The sequence below is a fragment of the Alligator mississippiensis genome, chromosome 8 (assembly GCF_030867095.1).
Source record: "Alligator mississippiensis isolate rAllMis1 chromosome 8, rAllMis1, whole genome shotgun sequence".
Classification (NCBI taxonomy): Eukaryota; Metazoa; Chordata; order Crocodylia; family Alligatoridae; genus Alligator; species Alligator mississippiensis.
Genome location: NC_081831.1, coordinates 4,338,153 through 4,350,880, shown reverse-complemented (window position 1 = coordinate 4,350,880; position 12,728 = coordinate 4,338,153). Strand labels below are relative to the sequence as shown.

The window sequence follows — 12,728 nt, the reverse complement described above, 5'->3', positions numbered from 1 at the left end:
CAATTGCCCTCCTTGTAGTGCATCCCAATCCCAAAAGACGGCAGGGAACCACAACTGTTGGGCCCCTCAGAGCACAACACAAGCCCAGTCACTGCATGAATGCAAGGTCCTGCAAAGAAGGAGGATAGAAAAGGCTCCTGGATTTGTTTCCTTGTTTGGCTCGTGGCAGGATTTTTATCCTCCTCTGCGCTGTTGACTGCAGGGAAAAAAAAGCATCCTCAAAATGAAGGAACTCTCTTCTTGTTCTTGTCTTCCCAATGGAGATTTGGCAATGGAAGGATCAGGACACAAACCCCTTGCTGTGTTGTCCTACTTGGCTTGGGTTGAAGTCAAAGCAAGAGTGACTAATGTCACTGTAACCAGAGTGCCTGGTGAGGAAGACTTCTTTGTCTTATTGCAGATACTGACTGATGTCAAGGATTTGGCTTAAATGACACCAGAAAGCACAGTAACAAATGCCTGCCTTGGGTTTTGCAATTAGATGAAGTAAAAATACCCCAATAACTTCAATGGGACAAACCAATACTTCATATGCACACCCTTAAAGGGTGCCAATTCTGCCTTTGTATTGTATGGTTCAGACCCAATTGAGCAGAAAATGTGGATCAAAATCAGGAAGAGCAGCTGACCTGGTGGGAGTAGGCACTGTAGAGAGCGCTGCGTAACGGTGCACGGTGGGTCGCCAGCTCTTCCTCCTCAGCACCGCCGTGTGTGGGCTTTAACATGCCAATGTAATCCGCACAGGACACTAAAAGGAGATGGGGAGGGTCCTGCATAAGCAACAAGGGAGAATCCCCCTGCTCTAGCGTTCGTCCTGGCTGCATGCACGGGAACTTCAGCACCAATGTCTGCAGGCAAGTCTGGGAGAAAATATCCCAGACTTTCAGGACCTGAAAACAGAGAGAGAGAAGCTGGGTTTTACATATGTGCTAAGGCTGCTGTTTGCTAGGAGCAAGTCTGGATCCCTCCAAAGCCTTGGGTGAGTTCAGACTTGAACATTGTGGGGATTTTTACCAAGTCCCAAGGGGCTGCATGAGCTTGTGCTTGGTGCTGTTATGGATCTTCACTTATTTACTTCTTTTCATACCCCATCTTCCAGCAAAGTAATGGGTAGTACTGAAGTGAGAGCCATAGAAGTAGATTGTGCTCACAGAATGACTTTCATTTGAACTTTGCTAGGTGCTTCATAATAATTAATGTGTTTATAGTCATACCGCCTCTGGAAGGACAGGCTGGCATTATAATTCCTGTTTTAGATTCACATTCACTCACCACTAAAAAGTCTTTCTTGCTAGCACTGGTTCTTGGGGAAAGGGATAAACAGAAGTATATTCATGTGTATCTAGTCAAACTGCCAACCTATGGTATAGCTGAAGGTGCATTAATTCTTTTTAAACACATATTTGGCTTAGAATTCATATTAGCTACAGTTCCTGACAATTCACTTCTGCCTTTTAATTGCTTGAAAAATGAAAGCATTTCAAAGAGCAGTAAGAGTAGTCACTTCAAAAGGGACTGGGAGATAAAAGATCCTATTGTCTCAGAAAGCCCCCCCCATATTCATTCCTTGTCCTTAGCAACACACAGCTTTTCCATACGCTTTGGCAGTTGAATAATACTTTGAACATAATATATTGTTTTTTAGCCAAGGATCTCGAATCATTTTGCAAAGATCTGCTAGTTTTGATGCTTCAGAACTTGGGGGGGGGTGTAAAAAATATAAGAAAATTGCTTGACCTGACTATAGCATAAAGCACAGCAGCTTTGCAGCACTAGAAACAAAGCTGTTTATATTGGAGCTGTACTCTACAATCCAGCTGAGCCGGCAGGAGGAATTCAGAGGGACAGAAGCAGCCGAAATGTGACAAGCACTCTAGGATCAACATCCCTAGTTCAAAAAGTGGACACAAGGCACATTTATACTGATCTAAATCAAGCCAGGATCCAGAATGGAGAGACAAGCAGCTCGCCCTAGGTAGCTACATGCAGCAGGGACTATTACAGCCACTCCAAGATAAGTTGCAAACACACGACACTCACAACCACTTTAACTTATGCTGGTTTAGTTTTATCTCTAATATTCCCCAGATAATCCTCCAGGTGCCAGGCTGCACGTGGTGTATGTAGCTCACTGCTGTAAAGCCCAGTTACATCGGTGCAATCACTGCATGTGCGTAATACGTCGTGGAGTATATCTACCATGCCATCATACCCACCCAGCAGGGTAAATTATCCATCTTACATTGCTAATACTCAACAGTTGTTAAATGTTACTATTAAGGAAGCATGCACAGGTCAAAACCCAGCATAAAAGTGACAAACCGAGTCCTTGGAATAGCTGAAGACATGTCCCTGGGACTCATGGATGACGGTGCTTAGAACCGTTGTTGAATGTCCCTGGAAAGTAGCAACCGGCCAGTCTGTGACATACTGGTTCCAGAGCTGCACAACATGATCCAGCCCTCCGGTAACCAGCAGGTTCAGGGATTTGCAGTAGTCAAAGCATTTCACACCCTGGAAAGAATTGGAAAAAGCAACTAAACATTTCACAAAAATATTTGCATGGCCAACACAGCATCTGTGGAATAAGGCTATGTAAGGGCATAGAGGCCTCACTCAGAGAGAGCCAGAAATAATTATTTTTATAGCTTTTCATATTTCAGGCTTGATTCAGGTATGCATATCAGTATCCAGGCATCTCTGATTGATAAAGAAAGGGCCATGAAAGCAATTTAATTTAGGATCTCTTAAATCTGGCTGTTACAAAAAAGAACATCTTTTCCAGTCTTGCACAATGTACCCAGATGCACAGAAGAAACCTCTGCACACTGCACTTAGCATTTCTGTCTTGGGAGAAATGAAGGACGATTCTTTCTTTCTGTGACTCATTTTTTCTGTGATTGTGGACCAGTGGGGGGAAAAATGCTTGTTTTAATTTTAGTTATTCTAAATCTTGTTTAACTGTAATTGCAAAAGCATGACACAATGAATGGTGATTGTCTGGATACTTCCAAAGTTCTGCTTGCAAATTCTATTTTTCCTGATTTTTTTCCCCCAACAGTTTGTGAATTTTTTATCTATAGTGTTTTTCTCATAATCAGATTGAATTGCTTTACAATAATATTATAGCTATCCTTTGTCACAGAGAATGAAAATTGTATAGACGCATTGGATGATTTGCTTTCCAACCCTTTGTTTTGTTTGAAAATCTATTAATCAAGCTTGTAGGGTGATTTTGGGCATCGCTGCCCTTATGGTAAAGCACAGTTAATAAATGCTTCCAGACCTGGTTTCCTTTGTATTAAAGTACGTATCTCTTCTGATGGCTCAAGCTGCTTTGTGGATTTAAGGCCAGAGGTGTTGATGTATTTATGTATTTAAAGTTACAGACAGGTAGCAGCTAGTGCAATTTTCAAAACTGTCTAGAGAAGTGCTGCTTAACTTTTTTAGACTCAAGGCCTTCCTCAGAAAATGCCAGCTCTTGGTTTTCACTTGTTTTTGACTGTGGGAAAATAATAGAGAAATTTTCCATTGCAAAGAAGGCAGAAAGACAACAGTAGGTCACTAGAGACCCACTTGAACTCTCTGGGTTTCTCTCACAAATCACAGTTAGATGTTTGCATGCCTAACAGTGCCAATATTGTGCGGCATCCTTAAAAGGCTCTTGCAGCACCCCAGCTAGACAAAGCCTTGGCTGGGATGATGTAGCTGGGGCTGGTCCTGCTTGGAGCAGGGGGTTGGACTAGATGTGACCTCCTGAGGTCCCTTCCAACCCTCATTTTCTATGAGTCTGCAGTTGAGAATCACTGGTCTAGAGCCATGTCTACATGGCAAATGTGCCATGCCCAGGAGTGGTGCCCTCAGACATGCTATGGCGCTCCATGTACATTGTTCACATGCAAGCAATGAAGTCACCCCCAAAACACCTCACCTTCTTGATTTTCCAAGTATAAACTTTTCTCTTTCTGTGCACATCCATGATCACCACAGAGGCCTTGGGACTGTCGGAAGCTGTGATGAGGAGGTCACCCTCAGACATGTACTGGATTTGGGAAATGGCTTCCTCGTGTACATCTGGGATTGCATGATAACGCAGGAGCTTACAGTGCTCTTTAATGTCCTGGTAGAAAACAATGGACATAAATGTCATGAGGCAGATTCGTGTGCCAAGAGCTGCCTCACACGTTGTCACGCAAGTGGGAGATGCATGCACACAGAGAGGGGAAAGGTATAGGTGGGGGGTAGGCTATTGAAGAGGATTGGGTTGCAGTAGCAAAGTTGGGCAAGCCTAGGCTGCTCCCTCAACTCAGTACAATGCTTTGTCCCTGCACAGCACCAGGGCTTGCTGATGGGATTAAAGCTAAGCCCAAGATGCACACTCTCCAACCACATAATCCCAAGTCTTGGGAAGAAGGCTGCAACAAGTTCCAGGTGCACGGCGACACCGTGGCCTTCTTGTCCATCACATGCAAACCTGTGATGCTTGCCCGAAACTTGAAAGCAACTCATTTGGGCAGGTTTCTCTATTTTCTTTCATACCCACTCACCAAGCTCTAGAAAAATAACAAGTCACAGTATTTCTATTTATAAATGAGGACAGGAGTAAGAAATGTTCATGTACTCGGGAGTGGCCGCGGCCTCTAGCACTGCACTGCTGTAGTATTTGCTAGCGGAGAGCTGGAGATGCTGCTCTCATCTCTGCCACCCAGTGCAGCCTCCTGGCCTGGTCATTTTATATTGCTAACAGCAGTGCCCAAAGCCTCTCAGTCTTTTAATGCATTTTCCTGTAATGCCCCTGTGAGGTAGAAAAGTGACATTATTCCCAGTTTGCAGACCTGACACGAGTCTTAGGGAGAACACAGAAAATATGTGGTGGGGCAAGGAAGTGAACCCACAGCTTGGGCTAGCATGCTAGCCCCTGGACCATCTTAATAAGCACTAGCAAAACCTGATTTTCCCAGCTGAGGTGATCCCCCAGGTCCTGTTTTGCGTGGCATGCTGAGCAAAGCTGGGCATCTCAGTGACAAAGGGAAGAGTTTGGGCAGTTTCCAGTCATATGCTTATCTCAGCAACAGGGCCTTTTCCTTCCTCACCGGCATGAAGATTCGCTGTGGTCCCGACCCATCCCCGAAGGGCTTCTCAAACACGCCTGCACGAGGACGCAGCAGCCAGAGCAAGTTCACACCACCGTGGTCATCTCCCCAGAGCAGCAAGGAGCGACTGCCTAAGGACTGAGAGGGGAACAATGTGCAGAGGCAGAGGAGAGGGTTGTGGCAAACCCGGCGAAGCTGATATTGGCTCCCCGTCCTATCTTTGCATGCATTGAATTTAATAACAGCTTTTAACACGCTGCTGAAAACACTGGGGTGTCCCAAAGCCAGGAAGCAATCCACAGCCCAAGGGGCTCTGTGCATCCTTCTCAACCTTTGCTTCATCCCTCTCAGACACTCATGAATCAAATCATCAGTGCAAAATGCAGGGATCTCTGCTTCCTGTATGCAGCTTTGTCATGCAGGGGGGTTTTTTCTGCTGAGAAGGGGACAGGGTTTGCTCTTTCCCCTGATACATCAGGTATCCACCTCTACTACAAGCAGGATATTGAATGTGATTGCGAATGCTTTGATCTGTTGTAGCAAAATGCTCTATCCCTAAGCAGATCATAGATAATAACTAGAAAAATCTTCCTAAATAAATCCTGGTTTCCAATCTGAGAGCATATTTGTTGCTCCTTTATGTAATAATTAACTTCTCATTTTGCCCTGAATCTTGGCTGGATTCTCAGCCACTGAAAGGAGGCATCACAAAGATGGATTGCTAACCATGCCAGCATGCGGCTTACCAACAGGGTATTGATCCTGAAATAGAAGACAATCCTGTATTGTGATGTTACAGCATGGCCCAAAGATCATAAAACACTCCTGTGGGTTGAGTACAAACAATGAAGCTACGCAGATGCATGCATCTTGGAAAAGAAAATGCGGTAGCACTATACCTTGGCATTATACCAGTAGTACAGACAAGTTGGGATATTGTTCAGAGCTGAAGGGCACAAAAACAATGCAATATGTTAGGACTATTCACAATTTCAAGTTCTATCTGACTTCCTTAATATCCAGTTTCCATGTGGGAAAGATGTCCCGTTCCCTTTGTGCAGCCTTGTAGGAATCCAGCCCTCCCACTTGTAGGCTGTGGGCTCTGCTGCACCCCCAGACCCCGCTCTGCTGCGCCCTTCCCCACTCCCCAGTGCTTTTGCTGCTTGCCTCCTGTCAAATTTGGATAACTCCATGAAGCAGAAAGAGAAAAGATCAGTGGGAGCCCCAGAGACTGCAAAAGAGCATGAGCCAGGTACTTTGTTTGCACTTTCCAAAATACCTGATCACGTATGTGCTAGCCTCAAATAACCCTCTGCTTTTATCCCCACAACACAAAGCTGCAAATGATAATTAGGTCCAACTTGAGAATTCAAGTTGAGAAACGTTAACTAAGGCCCTGCTATTAGTAAGCCTCTAATGCCTACCAAATAAATGAAAGTCCTCAAACAGATTTGCTGTGGACGCTTCGAAAAAGTGAATATCCCTGCTGGTGGTGGCGACTGCGATTCTGTGGACATTCGCCATGTATACAGCATCTGTCACCAAGGACTTAAACCTTCTTTTATCTGTTGGAAAGCCCCTGGAATCTGTTGCAATCTGTTCCAAAAAAAAAGAAAAGAAAAAGGAAAAAAAGCAGCTCATGAGAACTTAAAAAAGAAAATAGGAATCTCTCGTCATCAGAGACGCACTGGTGCCACCTTCTGCATGAAACAGCCAAACCCGCTTCCCCTGTCCCCCGCTTCGACAAGGAGCTGTGAACTTTGAACTTTCACTCAGCATTTTGCAGAACGATTTCCACGTGACCATAAGGTGCCAGGTGTGCATTATTCAGGGGGCTCAGATGTCCTGATGGGCAGAAAGTTGCTCATCAGGGAAGACCGCTCTGGAACACAGCTGAAGGTCTGGGGCATGCTCATGCTGATGGCACTGGGAGAAAACTGAATTTCTCCGGTGGAAAAAATTCCTGATTAGCTCCAAAAGGCAATCAGGACTCACAGTTGAGATGATACCTTTTATTAAACCAACAAGATTTTTGCAAAAAAACCCCAAAAAACTTTAATTGCAAGCTTTTGGGCACAAACACCCTTCTTCAGGCATTGGAGGAAAGCTTGTAGAAGATCTCCTGGGATTTTCACTGCTGGGAGCCTAAACTCTTCTGGAGCCAGCAATTTATTGAGTGATGCTGAATTTCTCCCAAATATGTGTTGCCATGGAATTAACCCCAATGCGAATGCAATTCTCTTTACCTCAAAAGTTTTGCGAATATGCAGACCGCTGTCCCAAGTTGTAAGAAGTCCTCCTTTGCTGACAGTCACAAACCACAGAGATGGCGGTGACGAAATGGCCAGTATCCTGGTGGTTGGCTCCTGCTGAAAAATCAAATTAAAACATTGCATTTAAACCATAGAACAATATAAATCACAATTTGCTCGCTCTCCATTTCCTATCGCGTATTTGTCTGTCATTCAGCCTTCAGGAAAAAAACAAAAGCAGAATATGACCCGGGAACCTTTAAATTAGTGAGGAAATGCTTAACCAAGGTGACCTGGCAATGGATGATTATGATGGTCTATGTTCACCCAACAAAGGGACCTCTCTTGAGATACAAGTGTCCAGACAAGCATTTTACTGCCATTACAATGGCATCAATCACTCTTTACTAGCATTTTCATAGACAACTCTTCCCATGGACTTTAGTGGGCATTTTGCCCGAGTAAGGACTGCCAAAATGAGCAAGGATTTATAGATTCTCCTTTATAACGGAGACATTTCTAAAAATGCTATCACTGGGTTAATACAAGAAGTAATCAAGGGGTCCACATGCAGCGCTCAGGCTTGAAACCTTCCCTTTATATTTGCTTATAACAAGTACCAGGAAACTCTAGATGGTCTCAACATTTCAGTTTTCAAATAAGGGAGTCGAGAATTGCTTCCTAAACTTTTCTAGAAATATAAAGCAAGAAGACATTGTCCTGAAGGGAATCCTGGCTGTGTGTGAAACATTGCTAGCATGCTTCTTCCTGGGCCATGTCAGGTTGAGGGGAAAGAGTGCAGCTCACATTTTTTAATGCATTTTCCTGATGCGTTGGTGAAGGAAGAACGCCGTGAAAGCAATGAATGCAATACTGCGGAGCCGCTTGCAACACCTGCAAATGGTGACACCAGGCATTGGCATGTCACAGACCTTAGCTACTCCATCCGTTCTCCCAGCCGCTTACCTTGTTCTGCACGCAGTGTCGGACGAGGGGCTGCGTCTCCTGGAAAATCTCCTTTTTGGCTCTCCTTGCGGAGTGCCGCTCTTTGTAATACAGCAGCATGTATGCGCAGAACTTGCTCCAGTCAATCAGACCCTCGCATGCGGCGTCAACCTGAAAGATCGCAGCGGCAAACAAGGAGAAGGATAAAATGTGTGTGACTTCACAGGTTGCATGTCTGAGCTCCCTATTCTTCAGGAATATCATGTTTTGCTATGCTTATTTACGTTGCGGCCATGTCTAGACATCTCAAATGAGGCTGGGATTCATTTGTGCTCAGCACTGTACAGCACATAACGAACAGATACTCTTACAATCAGGACAAAAGGATGATTTTCTCCATTGCCCTCACTCATGTGTTCCTGAGAAAGGTGTGATATAAAATCAGAGCGCTTTTACGCACTCCGGTACGCATTTTAACTCCACTAGATACAAGGAGAATCAGTTAATTAATGCTGAAGCTGCAGGTAGCAAGTGAAAGGACTGGATGCAGGACTGGTGTCACCAGATGAGAAGCGAGGGGAGCAGGAGAGAGACAGCTGGATTAGCAGAGCAGCAGTGTTTCAAACTGGGGTGGAGCTGGAGTGCTCGAAATCCCGACCCTGAAATGTTCACCTTGTTGAAAAGCAGCTGCAATTGGTCGTTCCAGGACTCAGAACCGATCAGCTCGGAAAAGGCCGTCTGAAACTCCTGCAGCGTCAGGCTCCCCGGTGGCTTTTCTTTCTGTTTTCCAGACGGCTTCAGCCACCGGCCTTTATTTTCTGCGTTTCTGTCCGCTTCTTCCCTTGCAGGTGGAGGATTAGCAAACAGCTCTTTCAGGTGCAGCAAGTGACCCAGCTCCAGCTCTTCTTCCAGACGAGGGTTTTGATTCTGATCAAAGCTGGTAGGAAAAAAAACAACAACCAAAAAACAAATGGTCATGATGGATCTTGATGTTGAGCCTGTGCATCCAGCTATTACTAAGGACTTGAGCAGGTCATTCAGACCTTTTCTAAAAGCACGCATTTAGATGCCAAGCTCAAGACACTGGGCACCTGACTTACCGAATGCGTTGCACTCACATCTCCTGTTGAAGTCAGACTCACTGTGCCTCAAATGGGACACCGGGAAGCACTAGAAAACCTCCACATTCACCCACCTGTGAATAGCTCCAGGAATAGCTATAGCTCTCTGACTCTCCGTGTTCATGAATGACTACGATGTGGCAGGGACGAGAGCACACGTATTAATTATTCCTTTAGTTGCAATAAATTCAGAAGTGCAACGAGGGAAAGCAGGAAAAGAAGACGAAGCAAGTAGACCAGGGGTGGGCAACATGTGGCCCAGGGGCCGGATGCAGCCTGCCAGGCCATTCTATCTAGCTTGTGGGGCCCCTAAAAAATTTAGAAAAATAATATTTATCTGCCCTGGGCTGCCTGTCGATGGCTTGCCAAAACTCAGTAAGCGGCTCTTCACCCAAAATAGTTGCCCACCACTGAAGTAGACCAAGCTGCTTTGCCATTTCCTTTAGGTGCCACTGTTTGACAGGGAAAGGATTGCTGGTTGTGGCTTCTTTTCTACCTTGGACAACACACAACTCCAGCAGGGTCTGCCTATGCCTGAAGAAAGGCGCTTGTGCCCGAAAGCTTGCAAAGAACATTTTTTTCCACCTATTTAGTTGGTCTAATAAAAGATATCGCATCTACCAAAGACATCACGAAGATATTCCTCCCCTCCTTCTCTACCCTTTGTCTTCCTAATTTCTAGCTATTTACTTTTTCACACACTGCCTCTCTTTTACCTTGGGGAAGGTAACTACAGCAGACCCCCTTTGCTTACCATTGGCATTATTTTCCCTTCATTTCTCCCTTCTCTACCCATTGTTTTCCTAATTTCCACCTATTTACATTCTCATTGGCCTCCTGTCACATTTTTAGCTTCTTTCATTTCTTGGAGCTCTCAGATCAGCAGAGACTCCCTATGCCTGAAGAAGGGTGTTTGTGCCCAAAAGCTTGCAAATAACTTTTTTTCAACTACCCCGCCGGTCTAATAAAAGATACCACATCTACCCCAAGAACCTTGCCTGCCTCTGATAAGGAAATGCATTTTGACCCCTGCAAACATTTCCTATCCCTGTTTCTCCTTCATGTTTCTCAAAGTACCAAAGACACTTACCCCAAACCCCACTTCATTCCCCACCTCACCCATGGGACTTCATATTTGTTCTCCCAGTTGAAGGAGTGTGACCAGGATGCATCTGTGGTCCTGACCGAAGCAGAGAGCTAGGATTTTTATGTAGGAATGTCCTTCCTATCCCTAGTGTTGCTTCCACAGCATTCCCGTGTTGAAATAAAAGAGACTACAGTTAGGCTACAAACACAGGGCCAAATCTTAGAATCATTGAATCATAGAAATCATAGAAATTGAAGGTTGAAGGGATCTCAGGAGGTCACATCTAGTGACCAGCAAACGGCACTGTAATAATACATCGTCTTTGCTAAGTGTGCAAGAGAGAAAAATACCCAACTTTGGTAGCTGAGTGGATTGCAAGAAATAACAACTCCAATGCCTACTATTTCCGTGTTTACAGGGGACACATCAACTAATAAACAATATGTTTTCATGTTAAAGATGCTGCTGTTTTGACAGGCAATAGGCTAAATCCTAATTTTATATAGAAAAGATTTAAATAAGTACAACAAGTCTTCATATACTGGTTATTTTATTACTGTCTTTTCACCAAAAAGCATACAAAATGCTTAAGAGCCATGGTAATAGAGGCATACTAACAACTACATACTAACATACATGGTAGTAGAGTCATACTAACAAGAAGTAACTATAGCACATCAGAAAATGGTTGGTGGTATAGATGATGTGTATAGAGAACAATGTTCACTCTTGCCTGGTAATGGATGAGGATGTGGCTCAAGTGTTCTGCAAATTCAGCTGACAACTGTTGACCCGCATGGCTAAAAACCCTAGAAGTCAATTTGAAAACCAATGATGTATCAACATGTCTTAATAAATAGGTGACTATCAGCCAGAGACTTACCGTGTTATGCTTGCGGGTACTTCTTGTGTGTACACACCCCAGGAAGACTTCTGCTTGCGCTTGTCCATTGCTGACATTTCAGCTACCTTGCCCCCTTTTCGGAAAGTACGATGGTTTTTCATGGCCTCTTCCCAGCGCGACAAGCCAAATTAGTGTGTGCCACCGAGAGACCCCTCTTGTGAATTCACTAGTTTCTTCTTGCCAAGAAATCAAGAGCTAATTTTTTTCATCTGGAGCACTGCGGGAGCCCTTGTCTGAGCTCGCTCTGAGGTCTCCCAGCGAACTTACTTGTGACCAAATACTAATATTTTCAAGAAGCCCTGGCTGACATTCATGAAGCAGACCGGAATGCAATCTGGGTTAATCGCAAGCTGCTCATCAATGCAAGCTACACCAATACCTCAATTACTAATCCACGATATGGCATATAATCCAAGCAGATGAGTTGACGCACTCTCAGACAGCAGTGCCGATGAGCCCTTCCCACCCAGATCCTCCAACAGGCGAATATGTTACAGGAAGACAGCGGGGTCATTCAGAAAGGTATAGATCAGTGGCTACTAGCCTGGGCTGATGTGACAAGATCCACTCCCTTGAAAAGAAGTTTAGCAGCAATGTAGGAGGACTGTTTTCAGTGTGAAAGAATTTCACTTGGAGATGGGTCAGCGCATAGAGCAGCTTTTGGTCGATTTATGATTAACCTGGGGATTAGCAGTGGTACTGATGAAGAGATACTGTGATCATTAGTGACGCTGAAAACGATGCACGTCTTTCAGCTCTCGTCGCACGATGAACCTAACTAATACTGGTATTTTAATGACTGGAAGGGCTCTGTTGGGGGAACAACAACCGGCCCCAATTGCAACTCGGACCATGATCGAGTGTTGTGGATGGTGCAGAAAGCACAGGAGCGAAGTGAATAGCGATGAGCCTCCCTCCTCCGACCCCTCTCAGAACCAGAGACTGTACCATAAATTGCATAATGCTCATTAATAAGGGGGATGGATGAATTTTTGTTCTCCTGTTTTCATTAATAAGTGATGTATTGTCCGTCAACATTACTTATTGTCCTAGCTACAGTGATATTGGTGTTCTCCTTCACTTCTCACTGGGCAGTTTCAGCATAATGTCTCTGTGAAGTCTCCTGTCATGTGTAAAGCAAGAATACCATGGAGTCAATGGCCCATCCTCCTGGATTGCTTGAGAGAAGATCAAGCTCAGAGAACATGCTGCACTACCATATCACCACGTCCCTCCTTGTTTGGGATTGTCCCCTTCAGCCCTGTTAGTAGCCTTTCCTTGCAACAAATCAATGGGAGAGAAGCTGTGAGATCAATAAATGGTCCT

General features: G+C 44.7%; 1 protein-coding gene across 2 annotated transcripts in view; it reads right to left on the bottom strand.

The window, feature by feature from the left end:
* LOC102570190 (WD repeat-containing protein on Y chromosome) overlaps positions 1 to 12,009 on the bottom strand; it is a 44,118-nt gene extending 32,109 nt beyond the window's left edge. Inside the window, exons 1-10 of one of the 2 annotated variants that reach the window (XM_019494378.2) lie at positions 11,382 to 12,009; positions 8,963 to 9,227; positions 8,312 to 8,461; positions 7,340 to 7,459; positions 6,518 to 6,689; positions 5,993 to 6,039; positions 5,094 to 5,231; positions 3,932 to 4,120; positions 2,323 to 2,514; positions 630 to 890 (exon numbers count right to left, since the gene is read on the bottom strand). In XM_019494378.2, the coding sequence (XP_019349923.2) occupies positions 630 to 890; positions 2,323 to 2,514; positions 3,932 to 4,120; positions 5,094 to 5,231; positions 5,993 to 6,039; positions 6,518 to 6,689; positions 7,340 to 7,459; positions 8,312 to 8,461; positions 8,963 to 9,227; positions 11,382 to 11,503 (1,656 nt within the window). In that variant the 5' untranslated portion in view covers positions 11,504 to 12,009. Of the gene's footprint in view, positions 1 to 629; positions 891 to 2,322; positions 2,515 to 3,931; positions 4,121 to 5,093; positions 5,232 to 5,992; positions 6,040 to 6,517; positions 6,690 to 7,339; positions 7,463 to 8,311; positions 8,462 to 8,962; positions 9,228 to 11,381 lie in introns of both variants that reach the window. The other variant, XM_019494377.2, reaches the window with a different exon arrangement.
* Positions 12,010 to 12,728: the final 719 nt, after the last annotated feature.